Genomic DNA, 22,664 nt, shown 5'->3' on the forward strand with positions numbered 1-22,664 from the left:
TTCCGAGCAGCTCTTCCACTTTTAACTCGTTGGGGGTCCTGCACTGGAGGTGGGAGGGTAGGAAAGGGAAGATGGAGAATCACAGGGAACCACAGGGATCCTGTCAGATCATCCTCTGGGTGAGATGCTTGGAGAGCTCCTGTTGGACACCCACTCTGGGGATTGGGCAGCATTTGCTCCAAGCAAGCTGTCCCCTGAGCATCCAATGAGCAGGGGAAGGCTGGGGACCAGGCTGGGGGTGCCTCACTGCATTTGGGGGTCATTTGGGTGCTGGATGCTCTGGACCTGTGGGAGGAAGGGTCCTCTCATCCCACAGCTCACTGTCCCTGCAACAAACGTTCACTGGGAATTTTTCTCCCTTCACCCTCCAAGGAAGGAAAGGACATATTGAGTTCTGCTGGTCTGTGAGGGTTTTTGTTATTATTCTCATGAGGGAGATGTGGCCATCTCCTTAGCTAGGAACACATTTTACTGTTTGAGAAATAATATTTCTCTTACCACTCCAGAGGTTGTGCACTGGAGGAGGGAGATGTAAGCAATATACAACTGAGGGGGAATGCCTACAAAAATTAATGTTCTATAGGACTTCTGAAAAAACTTTCCTCCTTATTACTAAATTCTGTCATTTTAGTTCAGCAGCACCCATTTAGGTTGCATATAGTGAGGGAATGAGGGAATGAGGGAATGGGACCCATCCTCATTCTCTAAACCCATGAAACACTGCCCCTACAGCAGAAACAAATCATTCTGTCCCTCTACACTTTATGAACTTCTTTTTCTGGAGATAAGAAATCAGCAACATGTTTCACATATGGTGCCTTTCATCCCAGCAAGCAGCAATGGTTTCACAAACTACACTACTGGCAATTATTTTATTTTATTTTATTTTATTTTATTTTATTTTATTTTATTTTATTTTATTAAAACCCTTAAAACACACATCAAGTCAAAACCTCTTAACTATAGGTATGGTTATAATTTTAGCAATGCCATTCCTGGTGATTTTGGGTGGATTTCACTAAATGAGTACAGAGACTACCATTTACCAATAGACCATTGCTCTGTGTACCAAATCCCTGTGGTGCCTGCCAAAGAACTGCTCTTTGCAATAGAAAACACAGAAAAATGGTAAAATGAAGGATTTCAGATGGAGATAGGACCACAAGAAAAACCCAGGTGAAAGATATTGGTACTTGGGAAACTCAGTCTCAGTGCTGAGACTCACATTCTTGCCCTAGCAATAAGTATCTAATAATCACAGGAGATAAATGTCACTTTTGACCCTTTGTTGGAGAGAAAATCTCTCTGAAAACACCGTATCTAATAATATCAAAGGTTGTGGTGGCTTCTGCCTGGCTGGCAATTTTTAGACCAGTAGAGGATGAGGTTTTCTGGTTCAAACAGGAATTAATTGAGGGAAGTCATATGGCTTGTGTTATACACGTGACACCAGATGATCCAAATAGTCCTTTCTTGGCCTTATAATCTACAAATAACCTTGTGGAGGTACTGCTCTCCTGTGGATTAGTGGCAAACCAATGCTCCTCTTGCTTGGATGAGTTTTCTGATCTAAATACCACCCAGACCTGCGTGGCCTACAGGATTTGACTGGATCATGGTCTCAGACGGAGCCATTGCCAATTAATGCCAGGCATGGGATAAACCAGGGTAGGACACGCTCCACTTCAGGTGCTGCGTGACCCTAGGGTGTCATTAGCAGCCACATAACAAGCCAGCTCTGAAGCAAAACAACTTTGCTATAAAGACACCTCTAAATATTGTTTTCACCCTGGCTATCTTTGCATTTCCTTGCACCATAAGACCCAGGCTGTCAGACACTGTGGGGCTCTTTGGCTCTGAATTAATCAGCTTCATCTGCAAGAGCAGGGTGTAATTGTGGGCAGTTCATAATCCATAAAAATTATAAGATTCTGGAATGATTTGTGTACCAGGACAACCCATTCCTATATGGAAAACAGAGCATATGGGGTCCTATCTTGCTTGGATTATGAGGCAGAGGAAATACCTGGCTGAGCAGTGCTCAGGAATTATCAGGTGAATGATATTACAGAAGCAAGCTGGGTCTTTATTTATTTGCTTTATATGGATGCCTCCCAGTTCAGGTGGTTGGAGTTACACAATGCTAAGCTTCCTCCTGACCATTCCACAGCCCTGCCTGCTCCCAGTCCTTTGCTGTGATCCATCAGTGCAGTTTTGCTGGGAAATCTGTGCCAGGGAAAGCCAGGCAGCAACCCTCAAACCTGAGGTGAGCTCAAACTCAGTCACCACCCCAGAGTCAATCAGAAATATCTCTTAAATGCAGCTATGCTTATCCCTATCTCTTACCAGGCCTTGTTTTACCCCCGAGGATAATTTTGGATGTAGAAGGAAATGTGCCATTTATTAAGTCAAGAACCACTTCCTTTAGCATCTACAAACATTTCTTCTGAGGTTTCCTTTCCAAGCACCAATCTTATTTAGATCTGCAGGCTGAGACAGTAGCAAAAGGTGGAAAAAAAACCTTACAGTCATTACATTGATTAATCAGCTGCTGAAATTTGGCTTTCCAGCATGACACCTCCATTCTCTGAATGTGTGGCCCTACTGCAATGCAATCAATTTGTCTGTGCAGGCTCCAAAACCCCAGAGCCACACGATGCAAAAAGGCAATCTTCTGCCCTCTTTGACCACAATAAGCAACATTACTGAAATCACCGCTCCTGTACAAGTGTAGCATGACCCCATATTTGTAGGCAGCAGAGTATGACTTCATTAAAAACCATCCTCTGTGTTAGGGAGCAGGAGCAAGGCAAGCCAGCAGCAGAGCAGCATATGTCTGAAACTGATAGTAAAATGGGTGATGCCTTAAACCCCACCTCTATACTGTTATTTACATACATATCTTTCATCTGACATAGGCTTCCCCTCCAGCACCTTGAATATATCAGTCCTAAGGAAGAGACTTTAAGTTCAAAGAGTGCCATCCCCAAACCAAAGTAGGGGGTTATCAAGTGAGGTGCGCCAAGCAGTAAGACAAAACATATGCATTTTTAATAGATAGCCTCTCCTTCCCCTGAGGAAGGCAAGAAAAGAGACTCTGTGAAGCTTCAGCTGAAAACAAGTTCAGTGGATTTATACTCAGGCTGCTATTCACAGAAAAACAAAATTCACAACTCTCATATATATATATTTTTTTTGCTAGATGTTTTCCTAGCAATCTTCAAAGAAGCCACACCCTGGGTCCTGTTGACCAGGTGAATTGACCTCCACACAGCATTCAAAAAGAAGAGAGTGACATAAGATAGTAAAAATGAAGTAAAAAATAAAGAGGCCATGAAAGAGAAACAAAAATCTCAACAGGTCTGTATGGAATTTCAGAAACACTTTATTTATTAATGCATATGAAGCTACCACTGTATTCCAGCTCCCAAAGACAGATCTGCAAGGAATAGGCCACATGCTGATTGACAGCAGCCATAATTCCATACAATGAGACTGTATTAAATTGTTTGATGTGATATGATACTCATCACTTGTAACTGATCAAACACACTGCTGCATCAAACAGTACTACAATACAATCAGGCTGGATATGGTTCCTGCCAAGGCTGTTCATCACATTGCACACTTCTGCATTAAACATATCTATTAATAGCATTGACAAACTACTCCTATCCAAGTTTTTTTTTTTTTTTTTTTTTTCCCCAAGAATTGCAGGACGTGGAATGTGCAAAGAAATCCACAGATAATGCTTTACAGTTTGAGGCAGCACTTCCGTCGGCTGAGTGCTCCAACATGAAAGGCTTTCCCAATTTGGGAATTTTATAAGGTAATGCTAAAAGTTGCAAAATTGTGCCCCAAAAACATAGACCTGACATTCCTGCTTCCTTTTTTTTTTTTTTTTTTTTTTTTTTTTTGGGTCAGATTTTTTTCTTTCTCTCCTATATGCAAACAAATTGAAAGATTGATTTGTTTTTGACCAAGATTTTACTTTTGCTGTGCCTCTCCCCAGGACAGCTGCTATCTTGCAGGAGGGAGCTGTGTTTGCCGACATTGACCCTTCTAGAGGAGGGAGACATAAATAAAAGCAGCAAATTCCTTGTTTCCACTGCTCCTGCTGCAGACAGCGAGGGTGACACGCTGCAGCCCATGGGGGACAGGACTGGCTGTGACATAAAACTGTAGGGGCTCTCTCAGATGCAGATTCTTAAATGAGCCTGGGTCTCTAGAGGGCAGAGGTCAGCTGTCCTCAAATCTGTGCGAATGCTAGATTAAGTTTATTAATCTCCCTGCTTTCACTTAAAAACCAAATTATAGGATGTTTAAATGCTAATGCCCAGGAGCTTGTGAGACGATCAATGCCCTGAGCTACCTCTGCTAAGGGGGAGCACAAGGTGTTCAGACCCCAGAAGGACCTAAGGAGTTAGGGTGATGACCAGGGAATACATTCTCCTTGTGAATTGCCATGTGCTTCATGCCCGGTGCATGTTTTGTTTGCAGTCCTGACACTGCACAGGCACAGAAGCAAGACCCAGGGACTGATGGCTTCTCACCTGGATGTCCCAGATATCCAGCCTCAACCACAGCTCTTTACAAAGGATTTATACCTGTGCTGGGGTGTGATTCCAAATGCCCATCTCCCTGCACCAAGCCCCAGTGCCCAGAAACAGCACGGAACCAAGCATGAAGTGCACATGGCATTTGTCAACCTTCAGAGAGCCTCTCTCAGTGCATCTCATGAAACTACTCCAGGGTGTAAAAACAAAGGGATAAACGAGCATGAGGGGTCCCCAGAATCCCTCATGGACAGGTATGCACATCATAATTACACAATCTTACCCTTTGATTGCTATCTCAGCTTGGGAGACCCAGGATCACATAGCCATGGAAAATAGGAAGTAATACACAGGAATGCATGCCTGGCTGTGTGGAGCTGGCACCAGGTTTTTTTTCAAGCTGGGATTGTATACATTTTACATTTATGAATATTTTTGCAAACTGCAGCGACAGAAGGTGCCTTTTGTCCTGTTTCTCACTTCTGTAATGTCAGTGTGAGCAGATTAAGCTCATGGCACGGTAGCAAATTATCCCTGTTGGTGGAACCAGCTCCAAAAAGATTACTTAAGAGAGGTGTGTAAGGCGTTTCCTCTTCCTAATTAAAAATATTAAAGTGTTTCAAGATAATAAACTGTCTCAGAAGGTTATATTAGAGGCTAGGAAATACAGAGGAAAGGGCTGGATAGGCTTTTCCACTCTGATGGACAGTTTTTAGCACTAAGAGCTCAGTGCAGTGTGTAGAACTAAAGAAGTGGTAACTTTCTATCTTGGGTGTAGCTAAGTAATTCAAGATGCTGCAAGTTAAGTGTAACAGTAGAAAGGAAGAAGTTCAAAAACAAAGTCCCAGGCATTTCGGTACAGTGTACAGTATGCTAAATTGGGGCATTACAGAAATTGCTGAGAGTTTGGCCACAAAACATTTCATACTGCACCAGCGTTCTGCCAGGGCTGGCTTCCAGCAAGCCCAGACATTTTTTCCTTTCACCTGTGCTTTATTTTTTTTTTTTTTCCCCTCCTGTTTGTTAACACAAATCAAACACTGTACCAGAGAATTACAGCCCTTGTCCTGAATGTACCTCTCCCTTTATTAAATCAGCATGACTGAAAAGTCACCACGCACCAGGCAAAGACAACTGCAAATCTGGGCTTACCCTCCCCGTACCACCTGAGTGCCGCTATTATTCCTCATCCTTGGGGAAAGGACCCCATATGTGAGTTTCAGAAACCACCTCAGTAACTCCAAGCATCATTATCAATAGTAGGATGAACTGCAGCTGGGATGCACTGAGAAGGCACGGTAATACTCGCCCTAATCTCTGCATTCATCTCACTGGCCCTGCTAGGAAGTTTAAGTACATTTACTGGGGATTCTTCAGCCCTTGAAAGGTAGGAAGACATCTATGAGGCTTGACGTACCAGCTAATTAACTTGGGTTTGGAAAAAAAAATCTTCTTATCTACTTAACTTGGAGACACTCTCTTTGTTTTTAAGCCTGCAGACTACCTTCTCTTTAAAATGCACGTTACGTTCCACTCCATAGTATGGAATGTATTATTTTTAACAAGGACCTATTTTAACTTGGACCTAAAACTACTAACATTTGACAGAGGGTTGATTTTTTAATTTTATTTTATTTTTTTTTTGTTTTGATTTTTTTGAGGTTTTTTAAAGCTATTTGCAGAATCAGCTGAATGATAGTCTATAGCCTGTGTTTTGCAAGACAGGCTACAAAATCCTCGTGCTTTCCTTCTGTCCTTAAAAACACGGGCACATGAATGTATGAAGCGCTTGGAAACGAAGCCCCAGATGCACCCACACCTCCCCTCTCCCCCCAGAACCTATAAAGGAGTTTAAATAAATCTCTCAGGTTTTGCTTCTTGGTCTCTGGAAGTGGGGAATATTGAGGCTGGGAGAAAGTGATTGAATTCGTGCCTGCAGAGGTTGGGACACGTGAGTGTTTCCTGCAGCTCTTCTGACAGGAACACAGACGTGAGCAACTCCTGTAACATCCCTGCTCAGAATTAAACCACACTAAAATTTCCTGTGGAAATTTTAAATCCTCACCATATTCCTAACAGATAGAACAGTGGCATGATTGACCAAGCTTTTTTTTTTTTTTTTTCTTCTTTTTTAAAGTACACATATGATGATGCATCATAGTTATAAACAGATGGTATTTGGCCTCCTTCCTATTCTCAACATTTGGAATTCCTAAACTATGTGAATTAAACAATAATATTTTATAAACATACAAGGGATTTTGCTCACTGCTTTGTTAACATAGAAATTATACAATGCTGACATTTATTTAAATTTTAAAAAGTAAACAAGAGTGTGTATTGAATTAAAGCAAACTAAAATCAACAGAGAGAAATATGTTCTGTGCGCACATTACCTACAACGGCACGGGCCTTTTTCGGGGAGACATAATGGGATGAAGCACAAATTGTAGCTTAGACAGTCTGATCCTTTGTGCTCGAAAGGCTCATTTAACACCTCGCTGTAAACAACGGATATTTATACCATAATTGGCCAGTTGACCATCAGTTGTTCATTTACTCTGTAACCTGCTATTATGGAGTTAAAAGAAGTTCCTTTCTGTTGGCTTTTCTAGGAGTGAAAGTGTGTTTGCAATTTTAGTACCAACTGGATTCAGTCTAACACTTGTACTTAGTATGAGAAACATTTTCATAATACCAAAATTTGGGGGAATAAGAGTACTCCTGCCAGAAAGGGAAGAAGAAAGTATTGGTTCTTAAAAGAAGAATTCTGTTTGCTTGGTTTCCTCTTTCCTTTCCGTTTTAACCCCTTTTTAGGCTCCTCTCGAGCTGTGCAAAATTGAGAAGCACTTAGGTTTTAATCACTATTCCCAGGTCTGCAAAGAGGTTCTGTGATGAATAAATAATGAATCCGAGATTTTAATCAGTGTTATGATTTTTGAAAAGGCTAATTATCATTGTTTACAGACATGCCTTTCCAACGCATTTCCTTGTTTTGCCTTCAAAGCTCCAAGGGTTAAGCCCCTCGCACGCATCCCTCCCATCCCTCCCCAGCGCCGCGCTCCTTGCCCGGCATTTCTTTCGGGGGCTTGGGGGTATTTTTGGTTCGTTCGGTGTTTTTTGGGGGTTGTGTTTTCACTGGAGGAACCGCAGGAGAGCCGGAGGGCTGGGGGAAAGCTGCGCATCACGGGCGGCCGCTCCGCACCCGCGGAAAATCCACGGCGGGGATGGGGATGGGGAGGGGGGGAGAGCCTTTCTCTTTGCTGTCTCTGTAGAGCTACGAAAGAATTGATTCAAAATGATATTTTTATTACCGATAATGTCGAGGATAAGAAGTGGCGGGCGGCGTGTCCGTGCCCCACTTCCCGGGGATGCGCCGGGATGCGCCGGGATGCGCCGGGATGCGCGGAGAGCTCCGCGGGGCTGCCCCGACAGCGATCGCCCCCGGCTCGAGCCCCTCGCCTTATCAGCGCTGCCACGATTTTTATTATTTATGATTTTTACCATTACAGCTGCCACTGGCCTCGTTTAACCCGCTTTGCCCGCACCTCCATCCTCTCGGCCGCTCACCGCCGGTGGGAAAAGCTTTCCTGCGGGTGGGAAAAGCTTTCCTGCGGGTGGGATATTCGGTGCCAAGGTCCCGGCTCCCCCCGTTCCCCTCCCCGTTCCCCGGGACCCGCAGCCTCCTCCCGCTCCGCGCTCGCTGCTGCTGCTTCCGCGGGGTGGGGGGAACAATCCCAACCCCTACAGCCCTTGATTATCAGCAACAGCTGCGAATCTTCGCTAAGAATCTAAAGAAATATCAGAAGATTAGGCAGCGATGCTATTTATTGCCCTGTAATTAAAGTTCTATCAGTGTTTCTATTATAAAATCTTATTTGCAAGGGTTGGTAACTCAAAGGCAAAATTTTCCTTGCCTTGCTAAAAAGTATTTTGGTTAAATAAGGTTAGCCTGTTAGAAGGTAAAATCCTCAAGGACTTTCATTAAGGTGCTCATTTATATCTGCAAATACATTGCCAAGTCCCCCAAATCAAGGATATATAAGAGGAATTTTTTTTTTTAATTATTTTTTCAAAAATCAAGGATTCATGGAAAGGTTTTAATATAATTCTCTGGGAAATTATTCCCATGAAAACAATTTGCTTGAAAGAAAATGCCCTCTGGTCTTTTCCACACAAACTAGTCTTGGGCTAGTAGAAGAGATCCCAACTTAAAAGTGCCTGTGAGCAGAAAGGAGGTTGGTTAATTATTTTCAACTGTCCTTTCTGGAATAAAAAACAGAGTAAACAGCTTGAACAGGGAAAGGTGAATTTAATTTTCAAGGCCCTTTAACTTTTAATAATCTGAGGAACAAGATGGGAGGTACATTCTACCCTCCCAGTTATCCTGATATAAATTCATTCAAGATTTATATTGGTGTAATAGAGAAGCAGAATTTGCTCCGTGATTTCTAATGAACTGCTGGCTCGGTCTTTAAAAACGCAATTAGAAAAATCTAACCACCTAATTCAGAACAGCTTTGAGCTGAGGCAGAGGTCTCAGTACTGCAAACAGGGATGGAAGCTGGTCGGTGCCACGGCTCCTCGCTGTGCCTGCAGCACCAGTGGGGCTGGGAATGCTGGAAACGGTTTTCTACAGAATTCCCTAATTGTTTTAGGATTTTCCTTTCTATTATACGAGAGAAGACAATTCTCATGTGGAATAAACCTGTGTTTCCTGTGATCTCAAATGCTAAGACAAAAGGATTGTCAGATTAGGTGCCTGGCCTGCTACTGATGCAGGAGGAGCTGTCTGGTCAGGCTCTACATGGTGAGGCTGGCACAGAGTCGGGGAAACCCAGCTCTGACTCTGCACTCAAACTTGTCCCAAAGCCTTGGCGCCGCTGTGTCAGTGCAGGTGAAACATCAATAAATATGAAAGTAAGTCAAGGTTCAATTACCTCTTGCTCTACTCACAGGATTAGGTGTCTGCATTCACTGCTTACTCATGTGTGTAGAACAACGGGACCGAGGTCCCAATTTGTCCCTCTGACCTTCTGAAGCGAGGGGCTGAAATGAAGCAGCGTGGGGTGACATGCTCGTTTCCTCTGCTGAAACTGAGAGGCAAAACTCCCTAGACTGTTTCAGTCTGCGGTGCTGAAGGAGACACTGTCTGGGGGAAACATCTCCTCTGACTACCTGGAAGCCCTGCAAGTGTCACCTCTGGCTACCTGGCAGTCCTACATCACTCTCTTGACTGAGGACCTCAATCAGGCCAGGATGGCCCCTGGCACAACCTTTGATGTGGGAAGGACATGGAATCAGAATCGTTTGGGTTGGAAGGGACCTTTAAATCATCCAGTTCCAATCCCCACCATGGGAAGGGCCACCTTCCACCAGACCAAGCCCTCCAAGCCCTGTCCAATTCAGCCTTGAACACTTCCAGGGATCCTTGCTCCAGAGCAGCTGTGCATCTTCACTAAGAATGTAAAGAAATATCAAGAGATAACACAGCATTGCTATTTATTACCCTGCAATTAAACTCCTCACAGAGTTTCTATTATAAAACATTACTTGCAAGGGTTCATAAGAAGGGAAAAATTTTCCACCAAGACGAAGCCTTGCTCACCAGACATGGCTGAAGTATCACTGCCAGTCAGTTCAGCAGGGCAGAGCTCTGCCTTGCCAAGGAGCTGGGTGAGACCTCCCCTGGCCTGGGGCTGATGAGGGTGTGCCCTGAGGACAGCAGGAGCCTTTGAGTGCAAACCACACAGCTTTGATGTTTTGAGTCTGCTCACCACAAGCCCGAGTGCAGCATTACAGCATCTCCTCTTTCCCTTTTATTGGTTTGGAGGATGACTCACTGTGATACTTGAAGCAGTTTGCTACAACTGCACCGTGCCTCAGTTTCCCCAGCAGTAAAGCCAAAAAAATTCCAATTTGCTGGTGCAAGGTGTGATGACATTGGTGAATATCTGTGATACATTCTGGTAGGAGTGTAAGGCAGGGATGACCACCAGACCCATGTTCTTGGGAAGTGCCTAAAGCCAAGCTGGGCTTTGGCTGAGCAGAAAGGAGGAGTAACCTGCATAGAGAAGGATGATAACTGCAAAATCACAACTCTGCAGTGCTAGGAGAACAACCAAACACTTTCCATTGGGTCTCCCTGGGTTGGTTTTGATTGCTTCTTGGGGTAATTTTAACAAGAAGTAACACATGCTCTCTCTCATATTGAAAAATGACATTTCAGCTTCTTGATGGTGTCAAAAGTCACAAAGACACTTGTGGGGAGGGGGACCAGCCTGTACCTTTCACCCCTTTCAGGGAGAGGAGCTGCCCTGCCTGATCCAGGGGAAGCTGAGACCACACCTCTCTGCAAAGACAATCTTACCAGGTTTCACATCATATCACCTTACCCAGAGTCCTCTTCCTGCTTCTTCCCAGAGCAGAGTTGAAAATCTTGGGATTGCCATAAGGTTTTATTATCACTTGCAAACCAAATTCTACCTCATCAGATAAAGACACAATTGCATTCATTGACTCTGACACAAGGATATGCATGGTGATAAACATACAGATAGATGTACACACTTATACATGAATGAGATATGCTAATTAAAAATTGCAGTGGGCACTTTATTAAAAATTTATTGTACAATCTACATCTTCAAAACATTTTACATCAACAAATATTGCGGCTTGACTGCTGGAATCATAAGTGATTTATCTTTAAAAGACTGTATTTGCAACTGGATGCAAAGATTCTTGATGAACTGCCATTACATTTAAACTACTGGTTTTTATTGGAAGTATTTTGATTGTTATCTGTTTGTTCTCCATCTTTGAGAGAAATAAAACAAGTGTCTCGGCTTTCATTTTATCGGATAGATGGCACCATGTAGCATATTTCCCATGCTAGTTTGAATTACAGCTGTTTATCTTTCAGCTTTCTTTAAGATTAATTAAATGCAAATGTAACTCCACGAATCATGGGATTACCTGCCAGACCCCTTATTAATACCTTCACTTAAAAACCCCTTTGCCAGAGAGTCATTAATTTGCAATAAAAAAAAAAGAAAAAAAAAAAAAAAAGAGAGAAAAGAGAGAGAGAGAAGTGCTCAAGCAGCCCTTTGCCTCCCAACAACCCGGAGATGGCTGCCCAATTAGTCCGGCAGCGTTTGGATCCTCCTTTCAGGCCCTGTGGCCCTTTGAGGACACAATAAGGCTCCAATGATAACCTGGCAACCTAGGTAGAAACTCAGCCAAGTGTGAGCGTTTGAAGCTGCAGCTTGGCTGCCATCGTGTCGGCGAAAAGAAAGAATTCAGGCACCATGTCATCCAGTACAAAGGATAAAAACAGATTCAACCGGAAATTCAATGTGGCACCACATATGGGATACATGAGTGCGGTTACACAACAGGCCACATATTTTTTTTGAACAGTCTCCTGCATGTGATGCCGAGGACATGTGTAACCATCATAACGTCTCTAAGAATCTGTATTTAATTTGAGCTGGGGTGGTGGCAGGGATTGGAGATCTGAAGCCGCCACAGGTTTGTGGCAGATGGCTCTGTGTCAGCTATGACAAGCAGCCAGGCTCGGCTTCCTCTGCAGATTTTCTTTTCTCTCTGATCAGGTAAATATGGGCACACTCTGGAAACTTCCACAATTCTGCCTGAGGCTGCAAGTTTGTGACTTAGCCCCATCTGTCACAAATCTTCCCTCGGTTCTGCTGCGAGCAGAGACCTGAATTTACTGCCGAGCGCTGCCCAAGAAAACCCGGCCGTGTCGCCCTGCGAGGAAGCACAGGAGAGAAGCACAGGGAACCGTGTTAGAGCCCGGGACACAAAGTGTGGGAAGGATTTCAGGAGGGGTGGAAGCCAGTTGGTCAAAGAACACTTATGTGGTGTTATTTAAAAACAGGGTGAATTCAGTATTTGTGGTTTTTTTTAAGACAGGTGATCATCAGGACCAGGTTATTTGCTCCCTCTGCTTTATTGTTGGTCTCAGTGGACTGAACGCCCTCAGGGACCAATGTGCCTCTCTCACCCTCAGACAGGCCAGAACCATGAGCCAGCAGGAGTTCTGCCCATGATCACTCTGGGCTTTACTTCAGAATAATCTTCTTTTTTTTTTTTTTTTTTTTCTTTTTTTTTTTTTTTTTGAGGAGCGATAACTCTGAAAAGATCCGGACATTCAATTTTTTCAAGGAATAAAATTCCATCACTATCATTCCATCAGCAGTTCCTAAATATGTGGAGATCAAAAGAAGCAAAGTTTTCACATAAAGCAGTATCTTCTCACAAAGAACAAACAGCATAATGTCAGAAGCAGAACAGTATTTTTCATTAAATAATCAACTTGTTTCTAGCGTCCTAAGATCAGGACTGAAGCACTTAATATCTACTCTGCCATCATTAGACTCAGAGTTAACCTTTAGAATTTAATAAGGAGTGTTCATCCACTCAGACTGGCTCTTTCAGGACAGTTGGAGTTCAAGCACACAATATTGATCTAGTGTAGATGTTATGCACTTTTAAAAAAATCATCTTAGCAAAATTAAGATTTAGAAATTAATTTTCCCCACAAACCCTGAGATTTGGTAGGCAAGGCTGGAATGGTTTACAGGGGCAATTTGCATTGGGTCAGATCTACTCTGTGATCTAGCTCCTTCATTCTGCAAGTGAGCAAAGGGGAAGAATCAAGGTTGAAAACAGTTTTTAGCAATTATTTTTGGCGTTCAATTTTCAAACTCCAAGCACCTTTGGAAACCCATGAAGAAAGACCATTGCTTTACGTGAATTGGGTGCACTGTGAGGCCCATGGCAGAGCTATTCAATACACCTCAGCAGAGCAACAGCATTTCCCTGACCAAACTGGTCTGTTCTGCAGTGTCTTATATTGGCCTTGTAAATCTCACCTCATTCTTGCTGTCTTTGAAAAAAAAAAAAAACCAACCAAAAAAACCACATTAAATTTTGGACGAAAAATCTATGCAGTATCTTGCATAGGATGGCTCAGAACACACTGACTGACTGACAGTGGGAAAATAATTTCATGCTTTTTTTCTCAGGGTAATTTGAATAAACTGTATGGGAAAAAAAAAGTTTTCATGCTTTTTTCAACTTTTCTTCCTATTTCCTTTGACCCACTTCATCTACTGTTTTGAAGTGGCTGTGGCTCATCTGCCAGTTTTCATTTGCTTTCTAAAACTCCCCTGGAAGCTATCTAATACTGTCAGAATAAAAAGTTCCAAGTCCTGGTGTTTATGCTGAAAGTTGCCCCCATAATTGCTTTAGTCCTACTCTGCAAGTGCAGCCAACTGCTGTGAGCAACAGAGCAACATTTGGAGACATGGTGATCATGGAAATGTTGGATTAATGGTTGGACTCAGTGATCTTAAGGGTGTTTCCCAAACCAAATATTTCTATAATTCTGTGATTTTCAGAGAGCTGGAGTCTCCTGGGTATTTACTCTGAGAGCCAAGAGGAAGACAAGCACAGAGAGTTCAGGTGCAGGCCACCTCCACACATATATCCATTTATCTATGGATCCCAAAATAGGCAACTCCAACTCCCTTCCTGCCAGCTCATTTCTTCCACTGTGAGGATTATGTCAGCCAGGCTGACCTCACTCTACCACAGTTACCTGAAGACCTAAGGCTCACCCAAAATGCTTAAATTGTGTCCCACAGCCCAGCCCACCTTCCCACCTGTGCAAAGCCCTAAGCTAGAGAGGGGTTTCACTGCATCAGCCATGCTCAGGGAATGAAAATGTCAAGGCTTGAGTCTAACCTGGATGTGATTCTGAGCAACTTAGTCCAAGTTTGAAGTCAGATCCTACTTTGAAACTGGCCCTGCTTTGAGCAGAGGCTGGGCTGGTGATCTCCAGAGGGACCTTCCTCAACTAGTCTGTTATTCTGAGTTCCAAATAAGTAATGGAAGTTTTCTTTGACATAAAAAAAAATCCTTATGTTTTACATATTTTCCTTAGGATCACATGCCTAAGTACTAGAACAGAGATGACAGAGCATGGACACAGAGCTCTGGACTCCAGAGTTCCTGTAACCTTCCCACAGACTCTGAGAAGCAGATCTAAACCCATCTCTGAAACCATTTAAAATCACGTTCATAGGAAACCGAGCAGCTCAAGAGGCAAATACAAGTTTCTGATTTGTGTTTCTAACCTCCTTCTGACCTGCACCTAATGCTAGCCAGGTAAAAGCAGAAACTCAATACAATTCCTTCTTTTTTAACTCTGCAAACATGCTTTGCTAATGAACAGAAAGCCAGCAGGATGGATGGAAATACTTGCACTATTTGCATATCCTATAAAGCTCTGAATTAACTTTATCAGCCCGGGACAAAAGATCTGGAGAACACTGTAAGCAAACATCTGCTCAATATACATTCACCATTAAAAAGTAAACAGTAGGACTGGCTCCATAAGGAACAGGTTGGGAATTATCAGAGTACTACACATCACATAAACTGATGGCACGGCCCAGAATTCTCTAAAGCAATGATCACACCAGCACAAAAACAGCTCTCAAGCATCAGAACGGCTTGAATGATGAGAGATTAGAATATAAACATGGAATAACACTCACAAGGAGAGACTGAAAAGACTGGGATACTGTAAATGTTTGACAAATGTTTATAAAATAATGGATGGTACAGTAAAGATGGATGGGGAGCTCCTGCTCCAGCTCCAGAACAAGAAGACAATCAACACAACTGAAGGTGGGGAAAACCTGAGCTAATTAAGGAAATTATCTAAACACCATCATAAAGACACCATTTAATCATGGAATGGTTTGGGTTGGAAAGGCCCTTTAAGACCATCTCACCTCCCTCTAGACCAGGCTGCTTAGGGAAAAATGCATTTCCCATGGAGTTTTGCTGGGATTGGGTAAGGGAAAAGGCAGAGGCACTGTCCCTGGCTCTCACATGGCCTGTACAGGAACTGTGAACAACAGGGCTGAGTGGCTGCAGGGACATCTGGCATCAGGCTGCCCTGCATCCTCACGTGCCCAATGCTCCGTATCTTACACTGAGAATGCCTCCTGCTGCTCCCTTAGCTTTGCCTAAATATGAAAGCTGGACCAGGAGCAGTTTTCCTTTCTACATGAAATACCCAAGATACTGCTTTATCTCAAGTAAGAGTAAAGAGAAAAAAAAAAAAAAAAAAAAAAAAAAAAAAAAAAGTTTTGTTAGAACTGCCCTATACAGCCAAATCCTGAGACTGGAAACAATTCAGATGTCTACGGTCTAACTGGGATCTTAATTTGATTTTACAGCAGTTTAATCCCTTTGAATTCAGCAGACTTCCTTCTACAGTGGTGTCAGAAAGAAAAAAATCACGCCATGTGTCTTTTCATAGGCAGGTGAGCTTCTGTAGTGTGATGGAAATGAGAAGATGAATGTCAGAAAGTGGGCCAAATTCTTTTCTCCATTAAACAAGCATGAGTGAGAGTAGGATTTTTCTGTAGGAACTGAAGCTGACAGCATGTCAACCAGCACTCATTCAGCTGGGAGGGCTGGGAGAGATTATTTAAAGTTGTCAGCTCCTTCCATGCCTGGCTTTTGGCAACTCTTCTTGTCCCTTTCCACTGTATACTCTTTATACATGCTGTTTTAAATTAAGAAACTCAAGTGAGGAAACTGAAAGGTAAACTTTAAGAAAAAAACACAGAAACAAATGCTTTGCCCTATTTTATTTTATTTATTTTAACTTTAAATCTACTAGATAGGGAACTAACAGGTCCTGCGGTGTGCCCTGACCAATGCCCTGTTGTTGTTACTTGCTTCATTCTGTTGCTTACTTTGGCAAACAAAACCACCCAGAACTAGAGTTTGATTCCATGAAACTGGAACAGAACAAATAATTGATAACAAATGAGATTTGCTTCCCTCTCATCTCAATCTTCTGCTAATAACTGGCAGAAGGCAAGGTTGAAATGCAGATGAGCCAGCCCTGAATGCTGTGTGAGTACTCAGGGTGAGCAATGCATCATCTGGAAAGGTTTCCATAGGTGCTTACATTATGGACATTTTTAAAAGTCTGCCAGCATGAATCTGCCCCGTGGAGTTAATCCACTACAGTTTAATGCCTTGGTGTGTGCATTTTCACAGGGATGTTCCCCATGTCCAGCCCCTAAACCCACTGCCCTGCTGCCATTTATCTCCTTTCTGCCACTAATTTTGTCAGCACAAGCATTGAGGACATCTGAAGGAATAAACTGCCTGTTTAATTAGCCACTGCCTAATTATTATAGATATCCTGAGTAACAAAATCCCAACAATATGTAAAAGGATAAGCCAAGGTGATTACTTCCCAACTTGTGGAGCAGAATCCCCAATCAGCAGAGAAAAGCACTATTTGCTTTTAAAGCATTTCTACTTCCAAAATTTCACAGATACTTGATATCAATGGAGAGAGTGTGGCAGGATGGTTTGTGAATGTCAAGGAGCTGGTTAGCATTGACTCTTGTGCTGGGATCCCTTTTCTAGTCCACTAAAGCAGAGATAATATTATCTCTACTTAATAATTGAAAAAAAGTGAAAATACAATGCGAGTGCTGCGTAGCCTTCAGGATTTCACTCTGTTCAGCTCCCTTACAAAGCAGCATCACTCCAGCTGTAATGACCTTAACAGCACAGCTCTAAGCCAGCATTTTCCAGGAGGTTTTGTGGATGGTCCACTGTGAAGGAAGACTAGGTGTACGTGGGTGTAAGCACAAAAAGACAACTCTAACAGTATTCTCTGAGCTGATCCAAAGCCTATTAAAGACAACAGGGATATTTCCTCTGGTGCTCTCAGGTGTTGGATTAGGCTCTGCTTTCCTCATTTTAAAGCAATCCCCCACTCAGCTCCATTGCTACCTGTTGCAGAGGTTCAGCTCTGACACTCAGAAGTTCTGCAAACCCCATGCATGAGGGGCAGGATAAACACCTTCAGCTTCTGCCTACTAATCATCCCAGCAAATCAGCATTTTGCCTACAGGGTTTGCACACACATTTTTGACCTGTACTATTCTAAATCAGTATTTTTTGCATGCCTTGGCTCTGTGCTCAGGAGCTGGGGATCCATGTGGGAGAAGATCCATGTGAATGCAACCATTAGCTGAGCTTGAAGCACTGGGAAATGCCAAGGTAAACATTTAAGGACTGCTTTCCCTTTGAAGCCCCCATGCCTAACTCTACGATACTATTGACTCAAGAAGTAATGCTGAACACTGGAAGTGTTCAGTCAGCATTTTAAACTATTATGAGCTACCTTCTGAACCATTGCCAAGTTAATAGACAATGAAAGATAATGAGCTTGAAATTGGGTGTTAAATTGCATTTTTGGTTCTCTCCTTTTTTTTTTTTTTTTTTTTCCTTGAGGTTTAACTGTTTCCTGCAGAAACAACATCATCTTTGATGTATCATTATGTAAATGCCTATTTTTAGGTCACAAAAAAAGTCAAGGCGTGGGCTAAGCCCTGGCTGCTCCTGCTAGGTGTGTGAGGGAAGGGGGCGAGAGGCAGACAGAACACAGCAAGACCCAACACTCTGTGGTCCCCAGAGGGAGGGAGGGAGGTGGAGGCATGAGGTTGGGTCTGCTGGCAGCATGAGACTCCAAATTAAGGAGGAGATTACTCGACCTGCTCATTAACAGTGAGGCTGGACGGCGACAGCCAGGGAACGCTCCCAGAACCGCGTTTGTGTCGCACGGGTTAACACGAGGGGCATTTCCATGCACCCCCAAGCCTTTAATACTTTCAGCTCAATTCAGGGGTTTTCAGGAGCTGAAACACCTCTGTTGTGCAGGGGTGATGTGTATCCAACCTGCCCACAGCAGAGCCAGAGCAGTAAAAGTCAAAACCTGTTGTAAATGTAGGAAGCAGCATGCAAAGAACTGCAGTTGTTCTTCTGAAAGCAGCATCATGTAGTAACGACTCTTCACTGGAATAATGTAAAATTTACTGCTTCATCTACATTCAAATTAAAAAAAAAAAAAAAGTGTGACTCCCATCAGTGTAAATACACCACTTAAAACCATGAAAGTAGGCCTAGCATCAAACACTTGAGCAAAACGTGAATGGAGAGCTTGCCACTGAACCTGGACTTCCTCTACAGAAATAACTGCAAAGAAGGAGACATGATAAATACCAGTAAATTATGCTCCCAATAAACTTTAATGCTCAACACACCTTTTAAAGCAAAGAATTTAAATAATTGTAATTACGAAAATCACTCAAATCATTCCAGAAGCCACAGAAGTCTTACCTGATACCTGTCACCTGCATTTTTTTAAAGATTAAATTAGGATAGGAAGGTGGGCTTATACTCATTAGTATAATTGTAGGATCTTTCTTTTATTTTCCTTTTAAACTAATGAGTTGCATTAATCCAGGTTCATTTTTATAAGCCTCTTGGGTCCAAATGTAAAGGACAGTCATTTTAGAAAACAGTAAATTAAAAAAAACATGTAGCATGCATTAAGTGCACGTATTTCATAAGACCTAGGTTAATACAACTGGCATCTAGTTTAATTAATCCTTGTTAGTGTAACGACTAATATCCCTCCCTAGCATGTTTCCTTTAAACATTAGTATGTTAATTAAATGTTGTTTTTTTAAGGGTTTTTTTTTCCCCTTTGTACTTCAATATGGCATTATATCATCTAAAACTATTCCAACTACCTTATAGAGATGTCTCCTTACAATATCTGGTCTCTTGCAGAAATTCTGAAGCCTTTTAAAAAGCTGTTCAGGTGTAGAATACAGATATTCAGCTGCAGGAAAAACAGATACATTTTTAATGAAACAAAAACCTCAAAGCACACACTCGATATTAGTCACTTTACTAATTAAAAATGCATATTGCTCTGTGCTGCCTCGTGTTTTACATTATTTAAGCATGATTTTATAAGGTTACCTCAGCTCACAAGGATGTTTAATGCTAAATAAGACTGTGTAGTTGTGCTGTTTAGACATCTCCTTTGGGTGATTAAAATACATTATTCTAATGTAACACAATGCATATGTGATACATTTAGTGATGAGATTTTTCGAAGAACTGGTACTACATTAGTGTGTATCCTGTACTGCAGTTGCATACTATTAAGTATTAAATTGTTTAAATAATTTGGTGTGATTTTCAGGCCTGGCTTTTTTTTTTTTTTTTTCCCCCTCTTCTGTGTATCAAAAAAAAAATCTGCAAACCATTGCAGCATCAGTGACCTTTTAACAAAAATCTATCATTACGGGATGTGTATGCTAACAATGAAGAATGCTATTTCAAAACTTGCTTTTGTGTTATCTTAAAAGAACAGATGGCAAATATAAACTTCGTCTAATGTATTAAAACACATAAAATTTGCCTTAACACTAACATGTTGGCTTGCCAAATAAACAATTGCTTTCACTCAAGTTTATTCCCAAACTTTGAATTTTTGCAGGAATCACGTTATTACGTTTCAGCAGAAGGAATAGGCAACAAAGCAGATACCTGGGAATATCTCTGGGTACACCAAGGCTTTGGGACACAGTGGGTAACAGCCACAATGCACAGCCTCGATCCTGAGGATTAGAAATCACAAATACACAAAAATAGACATTAGTCAGCCAAAAAACTTATTTCCGTGCAAGAGCCTTGAGGTTGCCTGCATGCAGCAAGAGGGAAACATTTTTTTTTTTTTTCTTCAGCAGCATAATCCTTCTAAATGCCAAAGTTGCTCTTTTTAAAGAAAATTTTATTGATCATATGAATTACATAGAACAGAACAGCGAGCATATGTTTTGTTCGCTGAATAAATCAAAGCGCAGCTCTGCATTTTTTTGTTTTTTAAATACTGTTTAACACATTTTATAATCAGCAGACAGACACATGTAACAACATGGTGAAGTATGGACGGCTTTGCTTAATAATGCTGCTGGAAAACAAGGGGCACGTTGGCCACACCAGGGTGTGCTTGCCCACACGCACGCCATCCTCACCTGGCACAGCAGATATTCCCCTCAGACTCCCAGGCTCCAGAGGTTACAGCTAAATATAACCCAGGAACCACTTGCAGCATGCTCCAGGCTGGGATATTTCAGCTTATTCACATGCTTTGGATAATTTCCTTCATTTTTTGGGACATAAATTTTATTTTTTAATAATCGTTGAAATTCTTTTGCCAAAGCGCGTGAAGCTTTTTGCTTGTTTTTTTTTTGTTTTTTTTTTTTTTCCCTAGGAACATTTCACATATCTCCCGTAACATCAAACCCAAATATTTTAGAATTTCACCGCTGTGGCGCAAAGTTTTCCAGTAGCAGAGCTGTTCCCCTTGGAGTTCACGTTTTTAACAGCTGAATGGGTTAAAGGCATCCAGGTTTCACTTTATTTTTTTCACATAATGACCATTGATCTGACGTCCCTCCAAAGATACAACTGTAATTTCTGTTGGCCAGAAATTACACAGTGAAATTCAAAACACTTCTTAAAATATGTTTATTTTATGAGAGGCTTTGAATTTCCTCCAACATGTTGACCATACGAGGTCTTTATTTTTAACTGTAGTTTCTCTCATTCCCCAGAATAAAAAAAAAAATCTGAAATCTTGTCAGCATTCACCTTTTCTATTTTCAGTAACAAACCAAAGGTTTTTGCTACCTTCATGTGAATGTCAGGTTTGGTACTTTATTACAGGTACCCTGAAAGGACTCTGTTCCCTTTAGATCTACTCAATTTTAAACAGGGGAAAAAAAAGAAAATAAAGAATAACACATTCAGCTTTCATTCTGGAAAACTATGCATATCCACAAACCCCAAAGACACATTTCTCTGCAAATGCTTTTGCTAAGTAATGACTGCTGGTTTTTTTCAAAAACTTTTAAAATTTGTAATTTATGTTGTTTTTTTTTTAAATAACATATGCACTTCAGATTGCATTTTAAACATTAACAACAATTTCAAAGTGTACATCGTCTAGCACTATATTTTTTACCAAAGGGAAATGTTTCTGATGTGTGATTTAATTGATGATTTCAGTTCTTAAATATTGTGTCATATGTCAAAGCAAATAGATTTTTAAAGTTTTCTTTAATCTAGGAGAAAAAAAAAAAAGAGTGAAACTGTGGACATTTCAGTAATAGCTCAGATCACTAAGTTATGTTAAAATATTTGCTTTTTAATCATATCGTCTGCATGGAAAGAAAAAAAAAAAAAAAAGAACAGCTCCCTAAAACAAAACTGCAGGCCAAGATGGGATCTGAGTCATCCTTTGAGTATGAAATTTCCCTTTTCGTAAAACCTCTACCAGGATCATGAATTAGTAAAATCAGAATTTAATGCCTCCGTGGTTTGCTGGATGAAAGTTAAAAATTTGGAATTCCTTCATTTGCAAATGATCTTGTTTGCACACTCCTTTGCTACCTTTCTGCACCAAAGTTTGGGTGTATTTTTCTGTCCAGTCCCTACTATGAGTAGTAAGTTTTACTACAAACCTTACACCTTCCAGTTGTGAAGACCTAACAATTGAATCAACTGGGCAGAGCTCACACTGACACAGATTTTGGTGTGAGGATGCACAGGGAATCCTTTAATTTCCATGCATTTCTGTCCTTTCCCAGAAAAGTATCATATCATAACAATAATACAATTACTCTTCATTTCAATCCTTAAGCACTACTAGTTAAATAATAAATAAGAGTTCTGATTGATCTATTGTTAAAATGGCTAGTAAATGGTCTTTTTATTCCAATTAACAAATCATCTGCTAAATCTATGAATCTTAATATTCAGGTCTATTCACTTCAATTCATACAATTTATCTGCAAATAGTTGTTGGGCTTTTGATTCTAAATATAATTAGCTGATAATTTTGCTTGGCTGAATTACTTTTCTGGAGGGCCTGCTAAGGCTCTCAGTCGCATTATCTAGCAATAATGAATCTGATAGGTGAAATTTTTTACTGTAATGAGGATGAGACACAGTTGTGACACCTGAGTCTAGTAATAACAGAAGACTGCTAATTATCGACAGCACTTTTTTGTGTGATGCACAGAGAAAAAAAAATCCCTCATTATTAAAAAATAAAAAGTTACAATTATAAGTGACACCGGAGGAGAGTAAATAAAATGGAGTGATTAAAACATT

The 22,664-nt window shown here is 41.4% G+C and overlaps 1 protein-coding gene across 4 annotated transcripts in view; it reads right to left on the reverse strand.

Moving 5' to 3' along the window:
• Window positions 1–11,137: 11,137 nt before the first annotated feature.
• Window positions 11,138–22,664, reverse strand: part of GTDC1 (glycosyltransferase like domain containing 1) — a 169,869-nt gene continuing 158,342 nt past the window's right edge. For 2 of the 4 annotated variants that reach the window (XM_033064263.1, XM_033064262.1), the window contains 2 exons: window positions 20,034–20,104; window positions 11,138–12,329 (listed from right to left, as the gene is read on the reverse strand). In XM_033064263.1, the coding sequence (XP_032920154.1) occupies window positions 12,246–12,329; window positions 20,034–20,104 (155 nt within the window). In that variant the 3' untranslated portion in view covers window positions 11,138–12,245. Of the gene's footprint in view, window positions 12,330–19,225; window positions 19,318–20,033; window positions 20,105–22,664 lie in introns of all 4 variants that reach the window. The other 2 variants (XM_033064261.1, XM_033064264.1) reach the window with 2 other exon arrangements.

The sequence above is a fragment of the Catharus ustulatus genome, chromosome 7 (assembly GCF_009819885.2).
Source record: "Catharus ustulatus isolate bCatUst1 chromosome 7, bCatUst1.pri.v2, whole genome shotgun sequence".
In the NCBI taxonomy this organism is placed as follows: domain Eukaryota; kingdom Metazoa; phylum Chordata; class Aves; order Passeriformes; family Turdidae; genus Catharus; species Catharus ustulatus.